The sequence below is a fragment of the Lagopus muta genome, chromosome 10 (assembly GCF_023343835.1).
Source record: "Lagopus muta isolate bLagMut1 chromosome 10, bLagMut1 primary, whole genome shotgun sequence".
NCBI lineage: Eukaryota > Metazoa > Chordata > Aves > Galliformes > Phasianidae > Lagopus > Lagopus muta.
The window spans coordinates 6,420,732-6,446,249 of record NC_064442.1 but is presented as its reverse complement, the minus strand read 5'-3'; the positions used below and the strand labels follow the sequence as shown (position 1 = coordinate 6,446,249).

The 25,518-nt window shown below is 48.9% G+C and overlaps 1 protein-coding gene across 1 annotated transcript; it reads left to right on the top strand.

Moving 5' to 3' along the window:
* Positions 1 to 6,945: 6,945 nt before the first annotated feature.
* Positions 6,946 to 21,653, top strand: KLHL25 (kelch like family member 25). Its single transcript, XM_048956276.1, has 3 exons — positions 6,946 to 7,139; positions 14,174 to 16,000; positions 20,471 to 21,653. Exon 2 carries the CDS (start codon positions 14,191 to 14,193, stop codon positions 15,958 to 15,960), a length of 1,770 nt encoding a protein of 589 aa, XP_048812233.1. The 5' UTR covers positions 6,946 to 7,139; positions 14,174 to 14,190; the 3' UTR covers positions 15,961 to 16,000; positions 20,471 to 21,653.
* Positions 21,654 to 25,518: the final 3,865 nt, after the last annotated feature.

Sequence of the window (25,518 nt, the reverse complement as noted above, 5' to 3'; positions counted from 1 at the left end):
TTTATAAATTCAAATACATACCAAATAGTGCAGCTTTCAGCTGGAAGAGCTCAGAACGTGAGAGAGGTCCAACTGTATGAAAAGATGACACACTGTATTAATGATTTGAATGCTTAATGCTGTGTTGCACTGAAAGGGAGGAGAGGTGGAGGAATCTACTTGTACCCGAGCACCTGCTCTGGCTGAGGCTGTGTTGAGCAGAATACGGGACACAGTGATGACCTGTGGTCCCTGCCACAATAGGACATTACATAAGTCTACAACTACATGTCATTTTCATGTGCTGCACAAGAGGCAGCAACCACAAGTCTGCTAAAATTCCATTTTTCTTTAGTTTCCTTCATTTTTTTGGTGCTTCTTCTGGCAATGACAAGCAGGCTGTCTTCAGCAGGTGCTAATACAGCTATCCCAATGCAGAAGCTGAAACTCAAAGGGCATTTTTTTGTAGGTGATTATTTAGAGGGAAAGAGAAGAAAAAGAAAAGTGTGCTATGAAAGAAACAGAGCTCAATTATTTGGTTGCAGCATCTGAGAGCATATCTTGTAATGAAGCCTTAAACCTCTGTAAGATTCTTTTTTTCCATGGTTCTAATGAAGAAATTGAATGACAGCTGAGAAGACTCAGGCCTGAAGGGAAAGAGTGGGGCATGGATACAACTGTCTCATTAGGAAGAGAAATACCCTGTTAAAATTAGTGCTTTTCTCTTTAGCAGAAGAAGCTCAAAGCAGGTAACTTTTTTTTTTCATCTGTTGCATACTAAAATTGCTGTCAGAGCTGGGTATGGATTTTGCATGAGGCCACATCTGTGGACATAAGAACAGAAATAAAGCCTGGGAGCAACATAGGGGAAAGGAGACAAAAAGAAGACTGGTGACACGAACGGCAAATGATTTGGTTTTAAAGCTTATCCAAACTCAGCTGCTCACCTAAACCCACCGCCACAGCTGCTGGAGACCAACGGTGGCTCACGCTCCTCAGCCCTGTAATGCTAAACCACGTGGGCAGATTTGTCTGGATTTTAAAACAGAAAATGTTTTGGCAAAGGTGTGGTGATGTTTCAACTCCATGGGCTCTTCAGTCATTCCTTTGGGCAGCAGAAACAACAGAAACTGAATGGGCAATCACGTGAATTTTCTAATGCATGGGCTGCAGCCCACATCTGGAAGAGCATCATCTAGCCCTACCATCTAGAAATGGGAAGGGAGTAACTGAGGGATAGTGGGAAGGAAGATTGGCTTGTTTGATTTTGGATCCCTACCTTTGACACCATTTGTAAGTGGTTAAAACAGTTGTATTGAGTTTAAATGTTTATTTGGTCGGTTGTTCAGTTTTTTTTTGTGGTGGGTTGGTTTTTTTCTTTCATTTTTATGGGAATGTATTTTTCATTATTGTGGTTTTACTTTGCAAAAAAATAGAATTGGGAGGTTGAGTTCATCTGGGAACAGGCTTGGGTGGTTTGTGAAATGTTCACCACTAGAGGACTCTACAGCAATAGTCAACTGTCTCTCCAATTTTTTTTTATTTTTTTTTTTAATATAGATCCCATTCTCCCCAGATAAAGATAAAGCCAGCTCCAGAAGCCCTAGGTGCTTTGCCCTGGCCAGCTTTTGCAACAGCCTCCCAGACAAGACCAGATTGTGGTTGAACAGCTTGCCCTGCTCAACGTGGAGAAGAAATGACCTCATTTTCAAGACAGACGAAAATTCAAATGCTACACTACAAGGAAGGAGGATGCCGAGATGCTCCTGGACTCAGCACTGTGCTTTCTGCACTTGTTCCAACACAGAAGAGAGGGTCTGGGCTGATAGAGAATCCCTGGGCTCCTTTTGGAGCCAAAGAGGGCAGACAAGAAGGCTGCTGTGCTCCCCATTCCCACTTCCTCTCTGCCTCTCTCACATTCAAGAGATGGCAGAAAATTGGCCACTGACAGAGGAATTAGGTTATTGGGAATGCTTTTTGTTTATTCTTTCCCCTCTGGAGCCACTCAGAAGGAAGCCTGGATCTAAAACACAGACATGAAAGCTGCAGGCAGCCAGCCAAGGCCTGCATCTGCTCTCAGACCCCGAGTGCTGGGAGCTTCACACCGCACAGCGGCAGCCCTGCTGGGAGCCCCATGTGCCGCTACGTGCGGATGCGCTGGGACCAGCTCTCCAGCTGTCCTTGGAAAGCTGAGACCTTGTGCTCTTCACTATTTGCCAGACCCTTGAGATTCCACGCTCACAAAGCAGCTAAATCCAAGGCCTCGCTGGCAGGCTGGCCTCATTTGGCACAACCTCATGGCACAAGGACCTCTCTCTTTGGTCTCGCAACCACATAAGCACCAAACAGCACGAGGATGGCAGCTCAGATGCTTTGAACGCTTCTGTCTTCACTACATGAAAATAATGCTTTGTTTGCTTGGGCAGCCTCTGAGGGCAGGGCTGCCTGTCCATGGGTAAGCTGCACCTGGCTTCCCTGCTGTCCCTGACCCACAGTGGGTACCCTTCCCAAGAATCTGCTCCTGGTACCTGTTCCCCAACCCATCATGGGTATATGCCAGGACGTGATACTTCTTTAATGCAGAATGGTGATGAAGAAAGAAGTGTTTTAAGATCCTGTAACATTTCTCTGCACCGTTCTTTCAAGTTGCTGAAAGTTGTGTTGGTGCCAAAAAAACTCTTTTCTTTACTGCAGCACTAAATCACTTGTTCCAAAATGTCTTTGATCTCTGGTGATTTTCTAGCAACGTCTGGAGAGCGTTGTTTGAAAACAGCAACAATTTCTGTTTCTGAACATTTTTCAGGCCTAAGAGGCATGGATGGAGGCAGGGATTCAGCTATGCTCAGGCATATACTGGACTACTGGAAGTAGGGCACGAAACAGGGTCCCCATTAGCAATGCCCAGAAATGCCCAGAACAACCCCAAGTACCACATTAGCACATGTTGCTAGCACTCCAGCAGTTAAGTGCAAAACCTCAGCACAATGGGGTTCTCTGTGGTGCAGGCCAATTTGTCAGCTAGGGTCTAGGTGTAAGCTTCATGGCCTTGGGGAAGAGGAGAAACAGTGTCCAGTGCTCTGCTTTAAGCCATCCTCACACGCTGCACACCACAGGGCACATTTTGTGGTTGAACACCTAATTGAGATGAACCAGGCCACGCTTTCCACCTTACGCTTCTTTTCTTCCTTGCTGTGTGTATTGAGAGATCAATTATCCTAGGCAAGGCACGTATTATCGATCTTTCTGACTCTATTATTCCCACTTGTGGTAGCTGCTGTAAAGATTTCGGCTACCCTTTAATCTTACCACACCTCAGAGAGCAGTCAGGGCAGGATCTGATTGCAGCGTAATGCTAGAATTGTTTGCTTTGAAATCCAAAACTAAATCACTGACCGCTTGCAAATGAAATAAGTCTTTGCCAATTACATTTTTATTTTGAGTGGCTTGGATAGATTTCAGAATGAGGAAATTCTCTGGGTTACCCTATTGCATTATGCACTTCATCTGGATTTGGTCCAGGGAGGATTTCTGATGTCTTTGTATCTACTTCCTCACGTTTTTCAGGATCGTGTACACATGGCCATTGTCCTGGGGTTGGGGAATAGTTCCCTCTGAATGCCTAATTAAGCTCCGATTAGCATTTCTTCTAGGAGCAGATGCAGCTTATCCAGCCCAGCAAACAATGCCATCTGTTGTTCTCTTGCTGCAATTTCCATCTGAAAGTCTGCTCTGCTTCTATATTTAATTGTGAAATATCCTACTGCCAAAAAAGTAAGGTTGTTTAAATTTGCCATTGGGCAGAAAAGGCAGAGAGGAAGGGAGGGAGATTGGATTTCTATTGTTACTGCAGGGAATACTGAGCTGGTACAGTGTGACTGACAGATCTGCAGCCTGCTCTCCTGCGCAGGACCAGACCAGGTGTGAAAGCCTTCATCAGGTCTTCCATTGCATCACCTCCTTGACCTCAAAGCTGCTTCTGCTGGGTCTCTTCAATTGGGTTTTCTCACCTTAGCTACTACCCTTCCCTAAATGTCTGAATTACAGGTGACAGGACAGCATGGTCTTCAGATTCTGGCACCTTGTAGTGCTATAAAACTATAACGTGATGGAAAGTACACAATAACAGCAGGGTGGCACAATCCTAGGCTGCAGCAAATAAGAACAAGCCCAAATACAACAGCTGTATACATAGAAATAAAGGAATAAAATTGCTTACCATTAGAAAACTCCCAGTAGGCAGGGATCTCCAACAAAATACCTTTACCCCCCCCCCCCCCCCCTGCCAACCCTTAAATGAGATCTGGGAAAGGGTGGATTCTGGCTCCACCTCTTCTCACCACTCAGATGCATTGCAAACACCTGAGCTCCCCTGGGTTGGCCCTGCCTTTTCACCATGTGCTCAATCACTGTTTCAGGCCATAACAGCATTTCTACTACATACCTATAGCGTTGTGATCTCCTCTGAAGACTTCTGGCATTCACAACAGGGTGAAAGTATTCACTAGCAATCTTGTCCACGCTCATAGCCCCAGGAATTGCTGAATTTACATGGCCTCTTCAGTCCTTCACTAACTTGCTGTGACTGCCAACAAGGAAGTCAATTGGAGAAGTGATTTTTAGGCATTTATCAACTGCTGTCTGGCTTGAAATCCACTAAACTGATTTCACACGGACCATTTAGCAGCCATTAGCTGGTTGCAGCACGGGCTGTGGTGGATTGCAACCGCTGACCTAGGGAGGGAAGAAATAAATGTTATTGTTTAACCTCTTGAACAGCTAGATGTTATAGAAGAGTTCAGTGAAAAACAGAAAATGGTGTAACATGATTTGCTGGCCAGATTTTACCCTTCCTGCTTCTTCTGTGAACATCACCTACTTAGTCATCTCCCTCAGGGACTAGATCTATGATATAAATGGATAAAAGCAGCTAGGGAATGAGGAGTAGGGTAAACCTTTGGGCTGTCTACCTTCAGGAAAGTGATGACTTAATGGGAACAGAGCAATTAGGGCTGATTTCTATAACAAGTCAGATTAAATACTTAATTTTGCAAACGTTTAAATGCTCCATCATTGATTAATGTTACAGTTAACAAATACAGCCATGGGGTAAATGCTACTTATTTAAAACTTTGTTGGTTTTTTTTTTTTATTATTTCCCAATTTTTAAAATATTTAACCCGTATTGCCTTTGACAGGTCATGATGAGTTTTCCAGTTTATTTTCAAAACACAGACTAGTTGCAGATCACTGTCCCCCAGCTGGCTAGCACCACTTATGCATTATGTACATCAAGCCAAAGGTCAACATAGGGCATGATTTGTTTAACAGTGCAAAAGAATTTCCTCAATACATTGAAACCACAACCACAGCACCAGTCCCTGAAATACCCTGAGGGATGCTGGAGGCCAGTATCATATGTAAGGAGCTCGTATTAACATTCATTCTAAATTAAGCTTCTTTTCCCTACACACGCTTAGATCTTAAATCCTCTTTAACAAGAGGTTTAAAAACGTTTTAAACTATCTGCCTAGGGTTTCGTGTGTTTTTTTTCCTTCACTATAAAGCATTCCCATTACGCTCCCACTGCCTTCTCAGATGGCTCAGCCTATCCCTCTTGGCCCTGCCATGTGCCCACAACCCCAGGATCTGCCAACCACCTTTCTGCTCCCCCAGCAGGGGCACGACTTGTCTGCAATGTGCAAGCGGGTGGAACTTGGCCAGGCTGCTCTATTTGGAATTACAGACCCAGGGCTGATGATTACACTGGCAGGAGTCAGCAGTGATTGCGCTGAGATCAAGAGCTAGATGTTGATTTCTAGCATAGCTAGAAAGCTGGTGGGCGGGATATCAGCATTAGGCATTATGTCTTGGGAACATCTCCTCACACAGCTTTGCAGGGAGCTCTGTGAGCTTTGCAGCTCCCTGTGACCAACTGGTCCAGAAGGAAGGCTGGATTCACCCACACAGCTTACTGGGCCAGGAGTGGGCTTTTGTAGCGGCTCCCTGAAAGCATTTCAGAATTAAGACATACAACCTTACATTGCTCCACAGCTCTTTCATACAGCTGGGTGGAATTCAGCAGCAAAAGGGAACAAATCAGTTTTGCCTTTTGGGTTGCTGCTACATAACAGCTGCACTCAGGATGCTGCCACACCTACCTTGTACACAAATCCCTGCTGTCTTCCTCAGCAGTTCATTAAAGGCATTAACAAGCCCCACAACAATGTGTAGGCCCTCTGGGAGAAGCCATGTTGGGAACTGGCAAAGGAGCAGTGCTAAGAGTTAAGCTGCAATGACCTACAGCAGACCAAAAAGCCAGGAAATTGATACACATCCACATTTCAGTGTACTTTGTTATTTACCATCTGCAGCCTCTGCCAGCTGTAGCTAGGAAAAAGGGCTGTATTTTCTATTTATTGGGATTTCAGCCCCCTACTGCCTGCTCCCGCGTCCAGCTGGTGTAAAAAATACCAAGCTGACACTTCTGCAATGCAGGAGCCTGAAAAAGCTTACTTCCATGAGGTAAAACATAACTCCACATCGCATGCCTGCAGGTGGGCACCAGGCTGCATCCTTCCATCCTGCAGTGACCTGGGGGTTGCAGGGCTGGGCTGGAAACGACCGAGCAGCACGCAGAGGCTGGAACTTAGGGTGCCCGCCTGGCCCAGCACCAATGCCGCCTCAGGGACACAGGCCCAGCAAAGCCCTGAGTCAGGGAGCAAAGGCCGCGGCCGGGCAGACAAGCGTCCCGCGCCCTCCCCGGGCCGGCTTTAGGACCTCTAAGGCCTCCGTAGCCCCGCCCCCCTGCCCTCCCATTGGCCTCGCCGCTCCTCTTGTCCCGCCCCCAACATGCGCCTCTCCGCAGGGGGTGTGCGGGGAGGGACGGCCAACTCCTTCCGTCACGAGAAATACGCTCTCTGATTGGCCATCCGCTCCTCGGGCGGCCCCGCCCCCTGCCCCACGCGAGGCAGGATCCAGCTGCCGCTTACATTGTGCCCAGGGCGCGCGCGGGGCCGGGCTGGGCTGTGAGGGGGGGGGGCAGCACCACGGAGCACAGCGCGCGTGGGCCGGCAACGGCAGCGCTCCGCCCGCGGAGCCGGGGGAGGCTGCGGCAGCTCTGCGGAGGCTTTCGGGACACCGGGAGGTTGCGGAGAGAGGCGGTGAGTGATCTCAGCTTTCCCTGAGCCGATCGGGTGCGGAAGGAACACGGGTGGAAGTTGGCGGAGGGACGGCGCGTTGCGAGCGCGGGGCTGAAAGCAAGGGGAATTCGCTGCAATAGCGGAGCGGTGACATCGGTGTGGAGGAGCAGCACCGCAGAACCGAAGCTCCCGTTCCCTCCTGTGTTCGTTTTCCCTATCCGTGGGAGTGCTGTCCGGAGTCCTGCCCCGTCCTGCACGTGAAGGCTGTGCACGGGACAGTTCTGGTAAGGCGAGCAGTGCTGCTGTTTGCAGTGGTCCCTGCAGTGCTGGATGTGGTCGTTTAGAGAGGTAAGGATGGGAATAGCAGTGCGCACACACAGCTGGCAATGCGGGCAGCAGTGGCTGCAGGAAGCGCTGAGCTGCAGCGCGCTGCCCCGGCCTGACCTTTAACCACCATCACATCAACCTCTGCTTATCAGCTTCGTATCCCTGCTGTGAGCATCAGTGCACACAAAGGCTCTGTGTGCCCCCATCACTCGTGCCTGGGAGCACTGCATGTCCCGTAACTGCTCTCTGCTTGATGAGCATTACACTTTGCAGAGAGTTTTGTAGGAGAGCCTGCCAGACCACGGTGAGTTTATTGCTGTGGTCCCTGTGTTTTGCTTGTGTTGTATGCACAGATGCCAGGACAGCCTGCCTTGCTGCATGCTGATCTGGGATGTGCAAGCTGAGCACAAGGTTTGATGCTGTCCTAGCACTGAAATAAAAGCACCAGAAGTAAGAAGACCAAACAACACACAGAGTGAACTGGCCAGGCACAAAGTTCAAACCCTGAGGACAGAGCTGGTGGGAAGGATGAGAGGTCCCTCCAAGCATGGGAGCACTGCCAGGAGCAGGGCACAGCGTGCAGGGTGGGAGGATGTGGGCATGCCCTCTGCAGTCAGCAGCTCCAGCGGTTGTTCTGGCATTAATTTGACACACACCACATCTCGTCCTATAAACCCTCCCTGCAAAGTGGCATGTGGTTCCACTTGTCTCTATTTGAAGCTCCCTGTGCAGCATATTAGCAAGTTGGCTTGCTTGAAAAGGACTTTGTCCCGCTCAGATGGGGCTGCGGTGCATACCACGATCCAGTCAATTGTTTCCATTTCGGAGCCTTTTTGAGTATAATTTGGGAGACGGGGCTGAAAGCTTGCTTGCTTCTTCTGCAGCCCTGCATTCATTTTGCAAAGCGACTGTGATTGATCTAGCAGAAGGGAATTCATTCACCAGCGGAGCTAGAGGGCAGGCAGGGAGGACAAAACCCCACAGCAGCCTCTGAAATGAATCATGGGGTCTGAAAAGATCCACTGGGGTTAAGGCGTAGCAATGAAAAGCCATTGTCTGGAGCCTGAACCGTGGCCAAAAGCATTATTTATCCTGATTTGGTTAGTGGTTGTAGGAGGGTGTGGTATTCCCAGGGACTGCAAAGCCAGCGAGCTTAGTGGTGAGTGTGAACTTGGTGTGATTGCCTCACAGGTACCTTCAGAACCTGTATGGAGTAACTCAGCTGCGGAGCAGCAAATCCAACTCCTGACTTGCAAATACAACTGCGTCTCTTGCATGCAGGGCAAGTTTCCTATAGGTACTTTTATGTTGGTTGGAAGATGGTCCGTTTGGCTCAGGTTAGTTTGTGTCACAGATTTGGGGCAGTGCTTTTGCAGGATAGAAGAGCTGATTGGTATGGCTTGGAAATACTGCACTGGGTTTCTATGGTAAGTGGCATTCAGGTGGCAGATTCGGGCCACATACAGGTTTAAAGTGAGGGATACTGGGAAGTGTGGGATAGGGAGCAGTGATGGACAACCCAAGTTTCTGCGTTCTGATGTGCTTTAGTGAGCATGTTGAGATACGTGCCCGGACCTTCTCCAGACAATCTGATCTCCTGGAGTCTACAGAACTGGCCTTGGAAAACCTCCCAGTTTCTGTCTGAGCCAACAGAAGGAGCCTTTCACATGGTCTCTCTGTTTTCTGTCCAGGATGTATAGCCAGACGAGAAAGTGAGAAAACGAGAAGAAATGATAAGGAGACCTTCCATTCTCAAAGGCTGGGATTGAACCCCAGATCCTGCTTTTGGGGGCTGGTCTTAACCATCTTCCCTTGTATCGCAGGTATGACGAAATGATGAGAGTTGGTCAGGAAGGCCGAGCGCAGCTTTCTCACAGCAATACCCCTGATTCACAGCAGGGTTACATTGCCCAAATTCCAGGGTGAAAAATCACCGTTGCATATTTGCTGTGTTAGTCATCCTGCAGACAACAAATGAGACAGATGCTGAGCTCAGAGGTGTTGCTGGAGTTGAAGCTCCCCTGTCAGGGTGCAGAGCTGGCTGAGGACAGGGCAGAGGTCGCGTCCTGCAGGTGCCATGCAGGTCCCTGGCTGTTGCCCCCTGGCTGCAGCCCAGGCTCTGTGCCCAACAAGTGCAGTGTTATGCTGTGATGCCAGCTGCTATTTTTATTTCTTTCATCACAAGCACTCTTTGCAGAAGGATGTTATTAGAACTGAGCATTTCCAGCAGCTCTGTGCTGTACACCTGATAGTCCACTGTGTTCTGGAAGGACATGAAACACATCTGAAAAACCCCTTCAGATTTGTTCCTTCCCCTTTCTTGCTGACTGCCTCCTTCCCCCCATCTTTTCCTGTTTTGTGTAAGGGTTTTTTTCTGCTTTTGAAGCTCAAGCGGTGCCCATGAGTAGGTGATGAAAGCCTTCGTGTGCTGCAGTCCCCTTCTTCTCAAACCTTTTGACAAACCTTCACTCAGCAATTGCTTTGCATGCTTTGGAAACAGGGCTGCATCTGGGATCTGTATCAGTGCATTGCCACACTTCTCTTTGTCCTGAGCAGCTTCTGCAAGGAGCTCTTCCCCATGAAGATGGAACAGTGACTTTATGTTTCTGCATTGCAACTCTTGAAATAAAAAAAAGGGGAATCAGCTGTCCTACAGGAGTAACTGTGTCCTGGGGTGGTGTTGCTGGCCTAAGCACCAGGCATTGCAGTTCATGAAAGCACTGGAAATGCACAGGTTTTCAGGACTAGTAAGTGGAGAGAACATTTATTCTAGGAAGAAACTGAACTTTTTCTGAATTCGAGATGGCATTTCGCCACAAAGGGTGGATATTGTGAAATGAAGGAGGAAAAGATGAATCTTACACTTGTTTCCTTGCAAAATCAAGCACTGCTGGCTGCTTGAGGCTGCTCTGTTCTGTTGCGTTGTGTCCCAGCCTGGTGCACACAGGTAAATGACTTCTGTCCCTGTTGCTTGGAAGTCAGGCCATCTACCAGCAACCGTGTGGCAGGAAAAAGGAAAGCAGCCAAATGAGCCAGGAGTAAATCATGGAGGGAAATGATGAAAGCTCTGCTGGGCCTGAAGCCTTTGATCTTACCCTCACGCAGTTAGCAGTTAAATCCTTCTGACAGCCCCTAGTGTGCATTGCACAGCCCGTGCTAAATCACAGCGCTCCCAGGACAGGGGAGGCAGCTCCCCAGCCTCCTTCTTCCAGGTCTGAACAGAGCCAGCAGGGATGCCTGGCTGCTTGTTTGTTTACTTATTTACCACTTTAAATAGCTCATAGTTGAGCAGGGTAGAAAGAAATGCGTTCTGCTTGCTGCTTCTCAGAAAGTCCGATTGGCAAACAGAAAATGCCGGCTTCGGTTCATGGGATTTGGGCTCTTTGTTGGTGTGCAGCCAACCTTTGCAGTCTGGGGACTTTCATTTTCCAAGAAGAAATGAACCCCCAGAGTCTCACTGGGAAATATCTTGTTTGCTCCCCAGATATTGTCCTTTTAAAAGGTGAAAGCACTGTAGCTATGACCTGGGATGGGACTGCACCCTGCATGTTAGCAGCACACAGGTACAGTTGGATGGGGAAACCCAGATCAGCTCACAAGGTGCACATGGCGTGCCCAAACCAGCTGGGGATTCCCTGCCTATAGGGAATGAAAGTGGAGATTTGTGGATATTCTGCTGGTTTAAGATGGACAGGGGAACCCCAAGCCTTGCTAAATATAGTTTATGTATACTTCTGGGTTGTCCTCTCATACACAGATCTTTTGTGATGAGAAACCTGGGGCTGAAGTGTCTTCAAAGTATTCATTTTCTAAGGGCTGCTTGGATTTTTTCAAGATGTGCTTTGTTTTCTTGCCCTGTTCTCTTTGCCAGCTTTGTTCTGTCCACAGGCATTTTCTTCATGAGCTGGGATCAGGGAGCTGTTTTCTCCCTGACCCAACTCCAGATCTCTTTTTGGATTTCTGGCTTCACGGGAAGGATTTCCAAAGCACCCTTATCTTGCTCCACTGGAAAAAAATTCTCTTTCCTATATCTGCTGTAGAAAAGCAGCAGACAGCCAGGGGAACATTATAGCCAGCAGACAGCCTGGATAGCTGTCAAAAAGCTGCTGCTTCTCTGCACTCATCCATATGGGAGAAGGGTTATCATCTGCCTGTGCATGCAATAAGATCCTCTAAAATGCTTTGCAGCAGATATTTGCTTTTTTTTAATAACCATCTTTCAAAGGACAAAAAAAAAAAAAAAAAATTGGAGAAAACCAAGAAGCAGTTTGTGCAGGTCGTGGCTTCTGCTGTTCGAGTGGCGCGTCTGGTGTAGTGCTCTCATCCTGTGTGATGGAGGATGCAGCTGTGAGCTCCAGTAACCCCCTGAGTGCTCACAGAGCAGGTGGGAGCATGGAAAGAGGCACTGACAGGTTCCTTTGTGTGAACTGTTCCTCCTCCTGAGCAGTTCTGCTTTTTCTCTTCAGCTCAGTAGCAGGGTGAGGGATGCGGGGAGTGCAGGGGGGGAGCAATTCTGCTCCTCTCTGGAGTTCAGCATTAATGAAATGGAAGCGTACATTTGTGCACATGACAAACACAGAAGATCCCTGTAGCTGCAGGTTTCCGAGGTTCACAAGGCTGCTGGATTTTGGAAGAAACCCATCAGGTGAAATGTCTGCTCCCTGCAGTTCCTGTTCATCTGATAGGTGTGGGATGATGCCAGATTCTCTGTAGGCTGCGAGAAGCACTGGGGTGTGTGTTTGCAAAGAGAAGAAATAATGACAGCCGCTTTTCTGCTTGTCCCAGCTGCAATAGGATCCAAGAAGTAGGTGAATTGCTCTGTTTGCCCTCAAAACAACCCGCTTGGAAGTTGCTGAATAAAAGAGAAGCAATCCTTGCTGTTGAGATGGCTGAAAACCAAAGTTCAGAGGCTGTCAGCTTTTGGTGTGTTGGTCTGTCTAGCCACAGCAGTGCCAGGAAAGGCCTCCAGCTTTCAGACATGGCTGTACTGGGAAGCAGTTGGCACCTGCACTGGGACATGGCAGTATGAAGAGCAGTCCCAGTAAGGGCAGGTCTGCAACCCAGCAGCTGTACCCCAAGTGCTCTTCAGTACCCATGGCAGAGAAATACTGTTTGGTTCTCCTGGGTGTGATGTTAAATGTTAGATGCTTGAAGGTTGTGTTTTGTTTTTGTTTTTAGTACGTGATCACAGCTTTTATATAGACATTTCTTATTTCTAAACAACCTGTTCCTTCCATTCTGAGTACTTGCTCTTCTAATCTTAGCATCAGAATAAATGGTGCTGCCCTCCTGTAATCTTTTTGTTTGTTTCTATATCTGCCCTATATAAATAGCTTGATTTCTTCTTGTGGATAAGCAAATCAAAGGTTAACATTGGAAATGTGACCTGAGCTGTGAGCAAAGGAAGCACTAGAGATGGCAGGGTGGTTTCTGAGGTTGTAGGAGTTGGAATCTAAATCGATAGCTTTTAGCAGCCTCATAAATGTTTCATTTGTTTTCCTCAGTCCAGCATTACAGAGCTTCAATACTGGAATACATATAAGCTCTTAAATTAGTGTTGTCCCTGAGCTGGTTGTGGATGGTGGAAACCAATTCCTCGAAACGCGTTTGGATCAGCAGTGGCATTTTCCTTCCTGTTTTAGAGCCCTGAGCCCACACAGCCTCCCATCACAAATGAAATGAGCTTGGCAGCCTCAGCACAGGCTGCGGTAGTTCGGGTGAGGAACATGCAGAAGCCTGGAGAGACCTTTTCCCTGCACTGTGACACAGCCCTGAGGAATGAGCGATGTCTCGGGAGCACCAACCTCAATAAGTCACGGTGGCTGGGGGGAAGGAGAGACATGTTTGCAAATATTTGCCCAGTATGGGCTCTTTGGAGGCTCTGGAGGATCAGGGGGGTAGGAACATGTGAGCAGAGCATGATTCAGGCCGCTTATCTGGCCATCAGCCTCCGCTTGAGGTCATCGGGCTGCAGAACGTGGGAGGGCTGTGCTGCTCCGGGTCTTGGTGAGGTCAGTGAGCCAGAGCTCAGCGTGGGGCTGAGGATCAGTCCTGCTTTGCCCTTATCTTGCGCATTGCCAGCTGCCGTCCACTGGGTGCCTGGGCTCATTTCTCACAAAAGGGAATTAAAGGAGTGACATCAGGTTGGAAGGTGATGTGAAAAACCTAACTCCTCAGTCGTATCTCAGGGTTGTTTTTTTTTTCAAGGCTCATTTTTCAAATCTTGGGACAGTCATAAATAAAGCCAATAGCAATTACATTTCCTAAACCTGCAATAGTCTTCATGAAAAATTTGATTTCTGCTGAGCCTGGAGCAGATCAGTACCCTTTATCCTGGATGGAATGCTCTCTTAATGCTGTTTCCTAAGGAAAAATAACTCTTCTGTGGTTTGCCAATACCCTCTAGAGACACTGAGAAGATGTACCACCAAGTTTGGGTTTTGATTGCTTCACATTGTTGCTTCATTGCTGAAACCAAAGGGCAGAGTTTCCTCCCCTCTTTTCCGCCCTGCTGGGTTACATTTCAAGAGGATGTGTGGGTGCAGACACTGCTGGAGATGTGGGTGCTACCAGTCCGGGCACAGGAGCACCTGTAGAGCTGGGGCTTCAGGTTTGGGGTCCACTGACAGCGTATCAGGGTTGGATAGCAAATGCACATGTTCTGGTGCTGGCTCAGTGCCTTGCATCAGTAAGAGCAAGATAATAATTTTCTGCTTCTTTCTCTGCAGGCAATAGATCTGTCATCATGTCAGTCAGCGTCCACGAGAACCGCAAATCCCGGACGAGCACGGGCTCCATGAACATCCTGCTTTTCCACAAAGCTTCCCACCCAGACTGCGTCTTATCCCACCTGAACACCCTCCGGAAGCACTGCATGTTCACCGACGTCACCCTTTGGGCAGGAAACAGGTCATTCCCATGTCACCGCGCAGTGCTGGCTGCCTCCAGCAGGTATTTTGAAGCCATGTTTAGTAATGGCCTCAGGGAGAGCTTGGATGACGAGGTGAATTTCCATGACAGCCTCCATCCAGAGGTGCTGGAGCTGCTGCTGGACTTTGCTTACTCCTCTCGGATCATCATCAACGAGGAAAATGCGGAGTCCCTCCTGGAGGCTGGAGACATGTTGCAGTTCCACGATGTCCGAGATGCGGCAGCTGAGTTTCTGGAGAAGAACCTCTACCCTTCGAACTGCCTGGGCATGATGCTGCTCTCTGACGCCCATCAGTGTCGGCGGCTCTACGAGCTCTCCTGGAGGATGTGCCTGGTTAACTTTGAGACTGTTCACAAGAGCGAGGACTTCAACAACCTTTCCAAGGACACTCTGTTGGACCTGATCTCCAGTGATGAGTTGGAGATTGAGGATGAGGACAAGGTCTTTAAGGCCGTCCTTCAGTGGGTAAAGTATGATTTGGATGAGCGGAAGGCCTATCTCCCAGAGCTTCTGAGGAATGTCCGCTTAGCACTGCTTCCTTCTGAATGCCTCAAGGAAGCCTTGGCTTGTGAGGACCTGATCATGGTGGATGAAAGGAACAAGCTTGTCCTGGATGAAGCCATTCAGTGCAAGAAGAAGATCCTCCAGAATGATGGGATTGTCACCAGTCCCTGTGCCAGGCCTCGCAAAGCCGGGCACACCTTGCTGATCCTGGGAGGACAGACCTTCATGTGTGACAAGATTTACCAAGTAGATCAAAAGGCAAAGGAAATTATCCCCAAAGCAGACCTGCCAAGCCCACGGAAAGAGTTCAGTGCCTGTGCCATTGGCTGCAAAGTGTACATCACCGGTGGCAGGGGCTCAGAGAACGGGGTATCCAAAGATGTATGGGTTTATGATACTGTTCATGAGGAATGGTCAAAAGCTGCCCCCATGTTGATAGCACGGTTTGGGCATGGCTCAGCTGAGCTGGAAAACTGCCTGTATGTGGTTGGTGGACACACTGCCGTGGCTGGGGTCTTCCCTGCATCACCTTCTGTTTCCTTGAAGCAAGTAGAGAAGTATGATCCTGCATCCAACAAATGGATGATGGTGGCTCCTTTGAGAGATGGTGTGAGCAATGCTGCGGTGGTAAGCGCCAGGCTGAAACTTTTTGTCTTCGGTGGAACCAGCATCCACCGAGACATGGTGTCCAAAGTGCAGTGCTACGATCCAGTGGAGAATCGGTGGACAATCAAGGCGGAATGCCCACAGCCCTGGCGCTACACTGCAGCTGCAGTCCTGGGCAGCCAGATTTTCATCATGGGAGGAGACACAGAGTTCACGGCAGCATCTGCCTACCGCTTTGACTGTGAGACGGATCAGTGGACACGCATTGGAGACATGACAGCCAAGCGCATGTCATGCCATGCCTTGGCCTCAGGAAATAAACTCTATGTAGTGGGTGGTTACTTTGGGACTCAGAGGTGCAAAACGCTGGACTGCTACGACCCTACATCAGACACGTGGAACTGTATCACAACAGTGCCTTATTCACTCATCCCCACAGCTTTTGTCAGCACCTGGAAGCACTTGCCATCATGAGAGGCGGGGCTCGAGGGCTTGTTTTCAGAAGCTCAGTAAGGTGAGGGTGTTCTCTAAAATTTTAAGTACAGTTTGGCCTCAAATGCATCTCCACACACTGCACTGAAGCCACAGACTGCAGTGAGCTTTCTTTTTATGAGAAGGCTACATTAAAAGGTGAGAGGGACATAGCACCAGAAGAGAATAGTCATCTCTGTAATGCTGGAAGTCTTACTAGCTCTTGGTTCAAGATGGTCCCCTCTGCATCTTATGAGATGCATCTACATTAATGGTTGTGAGGAGGCTGCAGCCCCTTTGCCTTCATTTTGAACTAGCTGGCTGTGCCAGCATCACCCATCTAAGAGTGGGTGGGGAGAGAGGGCAGAGCCCATACCCGCTGTCATGGATAGGACAATGGAATACATCCTGTCCCCATTTTATGTAAGAGGTTGTGGTATCTATGAGTAAAAGCACTTAAATTTGAGAGCAGGGAGATAGTACAGCAACAAGTGCTTTGGAAAACATCTCAGTAGTTTGATATTTTTGCTCATTATCTTGGTGTTCGCTTTGATGAATACGTAGGCAAGTGACCCCTAGGATGCTGGGGAATCTTGCATCTCTTATTGTGCTGTCTATTTTCATTTCAGTGGGCAGCAGAAGCTGAGAAGCCATGGTGCATTTGATGGTTCTGGTGTTTATTTAACATCCAAACTGTTGCTTGTTATATCATTACTTCTGAGACTTCAGTGTGAGACCTGAGTGGGAGGAAAAGGGGCTTTGTAATCAGAAGAAGAATGTGTTCATTGGTGTTTGGGGTGTATGGGAATAAGAAGATTGGTGTCCCGTGTAATTTCGATGCTCCGATTCTCGTGTGCTCAGGAAAGCTACTACTTCAACACCAAATGGAAGAGAGCTTCCTCTTTTCCTCCCCAGTGGGATGTTTAGTTGCTATTCTGGTTACCGGTTTTGTCTCACTGAGCTTTGTACATTTTCACTAATCTGCACCAAGATGTAGATGGCCAGGAATAGGTCACAATAGCACAATTGCTTTGCGCTGTGAAAACAAATGCCATCCAAGTGCAAAGTTAACTTCCCAGTAAGTTTGTAACACCTCTGCTAGTTCTGCTTACAGGTTTCTGGCTGCCAGCAATGCATGCAGCCTTGCTGTAGTGGTTGCAGGTGTCTTCCCAGTCAGCTACAGGAGCCGGGAAACCCTCACCCATGGGGCGAGATCAGCAAGCCTCAATTAAGGTTTTCCTTGGAAAATGAGATTGTGGGGAGGGGAATTCTGACATATCTTCATCAAAATCCACTCCACTTAATACAGGGGAAAAAGAATGCTGCCCAAAGCATCTGACACCCGCTGCTTCCCTGTTTCGCACTTTGTGGGGTTGGTGCAACCAAGAATCACTGAAGTGCTCTGAAGTTTCCCAGTGATCTCTTTGATGGCAGCTGGGAAGCCAAGTGGAGCTCCTAGCACCCTTACTGGGCTTTTGCCCAACATGGCCACCTGCTTGTCTCCGGTGGAAAAGGAACCTGGGGTGTTATTTATAATGGCCTTTGATTTGCAAAATGCCTGGCTTCAGCATGCGATGGGCCACAGTGAGGGCATGACAAGAGTGGAAAGGGCTAAAATGAGATTTCCAAGAGCTTTCCCAGCACTGGGAGATAATGGCCTTTCCAAATTCTCCTCCTCAGACGTTGCCTAGCATCTGTCACAGTGGCTCAGTAATCTAATTAACTGCCACTCAGCTATTAAATATTGCAGCAGAGTGTGAGGACTCCATCATTTTCTATGTGGACCAATGGGGCCCCCCTTTAAGAGCTGCCTTGGAGCTGAAAATTCATTTCCTCTGGTAGCAGATGTGTCTGAATATTAAAGCTCAACACCAGCCCCACTGCTTGGAGTGAGAATAGGGAACAGCTTGAGGTGGGAGTTGATTCTTCAGCCACTGAATAAAGAACAGTTCTCCAAAACACTTGTACTTTCTTCTCCTGCCTTTTTACTCTGTGCTCTATTTGGATTGTTCAGGTTTTATGAAGCTCTTTATAGGGGATAGATAATATTTCTTACTGAATGCTGGAGCCTGGCACAAGTACAAGAGGAGTAGGAACTGTAATATACCAATCTACAAGAAAAGCTGGTGAAAAGTCAGTGTGTAAGAGTTTTATATGCTTTTTTGGCTTCATTTCTAGTCTTCAGTTAAAAGAAGTATTTAAAGTATACATAGGATTTTGCCCGAGAGAACATCTCTTCGTTTTATTTTTCTGGAGGGGTTGTGTGTGTGTGTGTATGTGTGTGTGTGTGTTTGTATGTGCTTGTTGTTTAAATTAATGTTCTGGTCTCAGCCACTGACATCTCCTTAAATAAAGTACCAGGGCTGGCTGGTGAGGACCAGGTCCAAATGTTTCTGACATGCAAGCGCAGCCTATGCCTTACCTGTGACATCCCCTACTCTTGTCTTAGCTGGTTGTTGTTGCACCTGAGTCAAAACTGGGCTCAAGACCTGGGATAACTGGCTATAGGATCCTGTAGCTACTCCATCATCCTAAATCCATCATCCTGGCCAAAGGGGTTGCTGGCTTGCAGCTCCTATGATGAGGGGTCTCTGCTACAATACCTGCTTTGTTCCCTATGGGATCCTCTTTCAGGAAGGGGCACCTGGGAGCCAGGTAGGCACTTTCCTCATGGGTTTCTCCAGGTGCTGGTGCACTTTGTGAGCAGGCAGCCATTGCTAATCCAGAAAGGAATGTGCCTCAGCTGGGGAAGGCATAAAACGGCTCAGCTGGAAGCGTGTCCCCAAAGGCTCAGCCTCCAGCCCTCCTGGAGCCAAGGGCAGCCTCGTGCTAGCACACCTTTGGGCAGAACTCCCAGCACTCCTGCCAAGCATGCAGCATGACATCAACATGGTGCTTGCTGCCAGCTGTAATTCCAGGGATCAAGCATGATTAATGGCATAAAACGTGAAAGCCTGGCCTCCTCCTACGTGTGACTGCTGAACTGATGAGAGTGACTCTGGTGATGGTGTGAAATGGGGGAGCTGCACTGCTGCTGTTGGATTGTCCTGATGGGATCTGCTTGGATGTGTCTTTGCTCTTTGCAAACATCACCTGGCCTCTGCCCTGGCTGGAGGCAGAAATTTTGAGTAAGAGGTGTTAAATTCAGGCTGATCTAGGGGGAGAGCTGGCCGAGCCAGCTTTGTCATTCCCGCAGGAATTATGGCATGATGAGACAAATGATTGCAAATGGGAAATGCAGTACTGAGCACTCTGCTAATAATGGCTCTGTGTTTATAAACACAAGCAAAGCCTATGCAGGAGCTTAGGGTGTAACGCTGGGATGATGTAGTGTTGTTCTGAAATGAACAGCAGTGACAGATGATGGGGACAGCTCTGTACCTCCCAGGAGGTGATCTGGGGCAATACCAGGAGCAAGTTCTTCAAGCTACGTGTCTCCAAATTAGAATTGGCTTCTCTAAACTGTCTGTCCTGTGCGACAGCCTCATTTCCATGGGATGAGGTCACTGATGGGCTGGGGACTGGCTCACAGGTGCTAAATCCCAAGTCCCATCCTAAAACCAGTAGATCCTGTACAGGTGACACGGTGATCGCAGTCCCCAACACCTCTTGCCTGCCCTGGGTGAGGCGGCATTGCTAAGTGGGCGCTTATTTTGTTCTGGCATTGAAAAGCTGAACTTTGATCCCAAAGTACCGTGAGGATTGCGGCAACCTGCCAGGCCCAGCACTACATTCTAGTACTGCCAGGCTGTGGTCACAATAAACATCGGATCTGTTCAATGACTCTTTTCCTGATTATTTAATTACAGTGGAGATAACAAGCCTTTTATGAGCATGAGCTTGGCTTCCCTTCTGTGTGGAGCTGGGTCAGCTCACGCCATGCAAGAAGCCGCAGGTTTTTGCTGCCATGCTCGCAGCCAGCCACCTTGCCTTGCACAAGCCATGGATGCACACAGTAGAATTCAGGACAGCCCCAAACCTGCAAATAACCTCCCTGCTCCTAACCTGCTTGCTGCTGAGTTTGATGCTGGAAACCTGTTAGAACCTTGCTGTTATTGCCCAAACAAAGTCACAGCCAGTTTCTGGTGGTGGCTCCTAGGGAATGCCATTTGCATGTACGTAACAGCGAGGCAGGCTGAGCAGGGAGGGCAGTTCTGCTGCTGTTTGTCTCTGGAGCCAGTTTATCAGGCAGTGTTGGAAGGGAGTGGCTGGCCTGGGGAGGAAAGTCAATGAAAATCAGGCTTTTCCGAACCTGGGCAGATGGAAACATGTGCAGTGTGTGCTTGGCTTCAGACTGTGGTAAATCAGCTCCTTGGAAATCACAGTCATACGGATGGTTTTGGAGGAGCTGTAAGCTTGCTGTTGGCAATGCCTGTGGAAGCATTTTTTATCAGCACAAGAAGCTGAGTGTCAGGGGAACCCAGTAGCTGCCAACATGCAAAACCTGTTCTCTGCATGACACCGGCTCTGCTCCCAACACAGAAATTAACTCCTTTTTTCTTTCCCTTCTCAGATGCCGGCATCACATCCATGTCCCCTGCTCGCTGCTGGAGCTGACACAGCCACTGAGTTCCCTCCCATTTCCCACAAAGGGTGCCTAGGAGCCTCTCTCATCCCTTCCATCACCACGGGGGCACAAAGGACCTCCTGGTTGGTGGATACTGGTGGATACTGGTGGATACTGGTGGCCCAGTGTGAGCAGGAAGATGGAGGATGTACCCCAGGCTGCGTCCCCCAGAGTTACTTCACAGGACGGGAGGGCGGGATAAGAGTTTTTAATATTTTTTTTTATAGCAGTGAGCTTGCCGTTGGCGATGCCTGCTGTCTGGGTGATGTGGAAGCATTTTTATAGGGAAAAGGGGCTGGGGAAGTGGGGGAAAGGGAAGGGCTGAACCCAGAACTCAGCACCTGGCTCTCCGGCCGCAGCACAGAGACTGCAGCTGCCAAAATATCAGAGCGTGGGAGCTGTGCACAGCTGCCAGCAGCACCCAGTGCCTCGGTGGGACGGGGCAGGTGCCTTTGGTTTTGCACCGTGGATCTTTTTTGGTGTTTTCCCTCCTTCCCGGTGCTGGGCCTGAGGCCAGGCTGCTCCCGGCACACAGCTGCCAGGCCGCGTGCTGCCAAAATGGCATCACTGTGGCGAGATGCTTCGCCAGATAAGAACTGCTGCCTGCTCGGAGCTGGGCCTCTGCTTCCCCTCCGTGTGCTCTCTCAACAGTGTGTGGGTGAGGGTGTAATTAGCAAACGAGCAGGAACACAGGCCTTGCTGCGCGGCGGGGCCTTGTCGGGCCTGCAGAGCAAGCGAGGCCTCTTGCCTCCTTTCCCACAAAGCGAGGCCAAAGGGAAGAGGCAGCACAGGGCTGGCATGAGGTTGGGCCTCAGTGCCCCACAATTGGGTGATCTCTGCACTCAGGCTGCACTTAGGGTCACATACAGAGCCGCCGCAGGCACCCTGGCCTGCCTTTCTCCCTGTGTGGGGCCAGCTGGGTGATGCAATGCACTGCAAGCCCTCACCATTGCTTCCAACAGCGAAGGCCTTTTAGGGGCAGCAAGTGCCCTTTGGTGCTGGGAGGAGAACACTTGGTGCACAGCCCTTCTGCAGCACTCTCAATGACACTTATTCACATTTTGTAGGGTTTTGTTGTTGCTGTTTTTTCTCTTCAGCTGCCTGCAAACTTTAATAAAAATGATGATCTGGGAAACCATGTGTGTGCTTTTCACAGGAGTCTTCTTTCCTAAGCAAGTTGGATTTGGGTATAATAACAGGAATAATAACAGGCTTGGCACTCAGTGGGGTGGTTCACAAACAACCAACTCTTGCAGCCAGCCTGACTGTAATTACTATTGCTTCAGAGCTTGGGAAACTGAGGCACAGCATTAAGTGTTACAGTGAGTGACAGAGCTGGGAATAAGATCCAGGGCTTCTTGTGTTCACTGAAAGGCACAGAACACCCTGCTGGGAACAGCCCGCGTGTCATCCCAAAGCTGCGCAGTGATAGCAGGAGAACTTGTGATCAGACCATGGCCTTGTAAAACCTGCCAAATAAGCTGAGTGGGCTGGGCTCAGACTGAGCCGTGCTCCTGCAGACCAAGCCGGTAATTTATAAGGAAGAGGAGAAGCTTTTATACTTCTGTTTTCCTTATTTGCCTTTGCTTGGCTGCCTCAGCTCCTGAAAAAGAGGCCCATTGACAGGCAAAATGGGCTTTCCAGCTGTGTCCCCTGCTCACGCTGCTCCTCCATGTGCTGCTCTCCCTGTCTCAGAGGAGCTGCTCTGAGAGGATCCGGGCTCCAGACCTGGAACACGACAGCATTGTTGCTGGGCAGCTTCTGGCACAGCAGGACCTTGCAAATTTGTATTTCATACTCTTCTAAAAGTGGATGCAACAACTGGGGAGCAAAGCTTCCTATGAGCTGCACACACAGGGACTCAGAGGGGTTAGGAACCTAAATATCAAAGCTGAGACCAGGAATACAGCCCCCTAACCCTAAAGCAGAGTGTCAGTGGTGTCAGCAGACCTGAGCTGAACAGAATTGAGCGCAAGGCTCCATAGAAAAAGCTCATTAATGAGCTCTTTTGGAAACCAATTCACAGCCCAGAAATTACTGTTGGATGAGCAGGAGAATGAAAAATAGCAAGAGCGTGTGAATGAAATCCCTTTCAGTTTTGTTGATTGAGGTTTTATACAGAATGCTGGGACTTTAAATAGCGGATCAGAGGCTCTCCAACTGGCTAGCTTTGATACGAGCCATGCAAAGACGTGCTCTTTTGTATTTATTCTGGAGCCTGCCCGAAAGACGATTCGAAAGCAATCACAAGCAGCCGTGACAGCAGCAACCTGTTGCTAAGGAATTACATGCAGTGCAAAATACAAAGGTTTCTAAGTTAGCAGCAACAAAGTAAAAAGGGAGCGGGCAACGAACACAGATGAAACAATGCAATGCTGCAGCCAGAGCAGGTCGGGTTTTTAACTGAGAAGGATAGGAATGAATTTAGAATTTTTTCTTTTTTAAAAGAGTTTTTCTGCCTTCTCAGTAGGTAGGGCTCACTTTGGTGGCTTCTCAGGGGCCCTGCGTTCCCACTGCTGCAGAAAAGTGAAAAGTGCCCGTGTGCCATGGTCAGCCCTTGCTGGGGATGGTTCAGGAGCTTGGACACCACCCTCAAAGCAGCCAGGAGCCCAGCCTAGAGATGGCCCCAGCATGCAAGGATCCAGCGCCCACCCAGCTGCCTGTCAGCCCCAGCTGGGATTCAGTTATCGTTTGGAGTAGAGCAGAGGGAAGGGCAGGGAGCAGGAGCTGGGTGCAGACCTCTCCCAGGCCCCTGCTCCAGGTCCCAGACCTCCTTCCCCAGTGAGAAACCATCTGGACCTCCCTGGGGACAACAAGTTGAGGCTCCTATCATTTAAATGAAATTCAAAGTGCCCTGTTGGCTTTTAAATACGCATTTTCTGATCATGACCCCAGCTGCCCTTGAAATAATACTGTTGTGCAACGAATCCCTGCAGGGAATTATCATCTGAGCTCATTCGCTCTTTTTCACTGGAGTCAATTAAAAGCAGAGTAGTCGGTGATTTAATACCTCCGGTGTCTGAGGAAGCCCCGCATCCACACAGAGGCTGGCTCTGGCATTTTGCTTGCCTTTTAGACATATTCTTGGAGTGATGCTTTTTCCAGCCACCCAACATGTTCTCAATTTCACCCATGTCTTTACAGAGCACTGAAGTCCTGTGTCCTTGGCTTGTCTTCTTCCCCTGCACATTAATTAATGCCCAGCATTGCACATCCTCCCTGCATTATGTCCCAGGGCAAGCTGTTCTCCATTCCCCATGCTCCTTTCTCTCTTCAGATAAACCCAAAGCACTTTAGTCTGTGAAAAGGGCCATTCAATGCAGTTGTGGTTATATTTCCAAGAGCAGCAGAAGCCGTTGCCACCAACTCCCTGCGACCAACTGCGGGAATTTTAAACTGGGCTGAATCCCTCTTGTTCCAGTGCTGAAATGCAGTACGTGAGTCTGCGAGAGGCTCCTGGTGAGTACAAAGCAGAGGCTGAGCCCATTTGTCCACCCCATTACAGTCTCCCTTGTTCTTTCCATTTCATGACCTCCTTATTTAATGTCATCGACTGTTGTGCAAAACCATCAGCGCTGTTTGCGGCAGTGTGACCTACTTTATCATTTTTTTGCTGACTTCCTAACTGAAATCGTGAGCTTGGAGCCCACCCAAGCCATTCATTGTTTCTCAGCTGAATAACAAATCCAATTAAGTGGAAGAAAGCCTGGCTTTCACGCTGTCAGTGCCCGCACATCTCACTTCCCTCTCCCCGGCGTGAGCTGCACCGCCAGTGTCTGCATCCCACACAAGGAACCTTCTGTGTACGTCTGCGCCCACCTCCAGATGCTGGTGGGGAACTGGTTCCAGAGGACGGGTCCCATTTGTCCTTTCATCCCTCCTGACATCCTTTGTTTAGAGCAAACACTGTAGGATCCTCCTGCTCTCGAAGTGCCATGGGCAGTCGGTACCATGGAATTTCTGGCAGTCTGGGGTTGGTGCTGGGCTTGCTGCAGATGCAGAGAGCTGCGTAAACACCAGTTACTCTCTTCTGGGTCACTGGAGGAACAGCAGATCAGACACATGCACTCAGACAGGTAGATGATTCCCAAGCCTTGTGGGTCCAGCCCCCTTCTCTGCCCACGCTGCTCCCTGCAAGGCCAGGGCACTCCTGAGCTCACTGGGCTTTCCCACAGGGCTCCACTAATGACTCACCGCTCTAATTGAAGTCCTGCCTAATTAGGCTCACCAGCCTGGATGGGAAGATGCAGCTGGTAGGAACTGATTCTTCGGTGAAAGGAAGGCAGAGGGATGGGCACCAGCAGCTATGGTCAGCAAAGGCTTCATGAGTGCTCTGATCTCAGTACTGCTCCAGTGCTGTGTTATTCTTGCACACGTAGATTAAAAAGGTCAAAGCAACATCTCTTGCACCAGCAGCTAATGTTGAGTATTATCTTCTCCTTAATTGAAACACATTCCAACCCTAAACAAAATCAACACTTTGCAGTGTTTAACATCCCTCTAACTAATTAACAAAACCCAGGTGCCTTCAATGGCAAAGCTAACTCATCCCTTTACCGTTCACCTTGCATCTGATCACAAGGCAGTTCAGTCAGTGAATTAATGAGCGTTTGTCTTCCCTTCTCTTCATAAAGCTTCCATGAATGAGAAGCCTGTCTGCAAGCTCCAGCCCAGCTCGCACCTGTGCCCTCCCAGCCCTCCAGTTTGCAGTCCATGCCAGGACTGAATCAGCAAGGGCAGCAAAGAGGATGCACAGAAAGAGCAAAAGAAAGAGGTGATGCTCAAGAATTGTCTAAAATAAGCTGCCCATGTGGCTTGGAGTCAACTCCACCCATACTGCCCAGCAGGCTCTGCAGCAAAACTGTTGTTTTCTCCCGATTATAAATCACACATAGTAAATGTGCTCTTCCTCCTCCTGTGACTGATGCCCATGGCATGGCAGCAGCTGGGTCTATCAGTGCTGCTGCATTCAGTGCACCAGTGCAAGGGCTTGG

Excerpts from the sequence above, each read along its gene's own strand:
- KLHL25 (XM_048956276.1), top strand. The coding sequence starts at position 14,191 with ATGTCAGTCAGCGTCCACGAGAACCGCAAATCCCGGACGAGCACGGGC.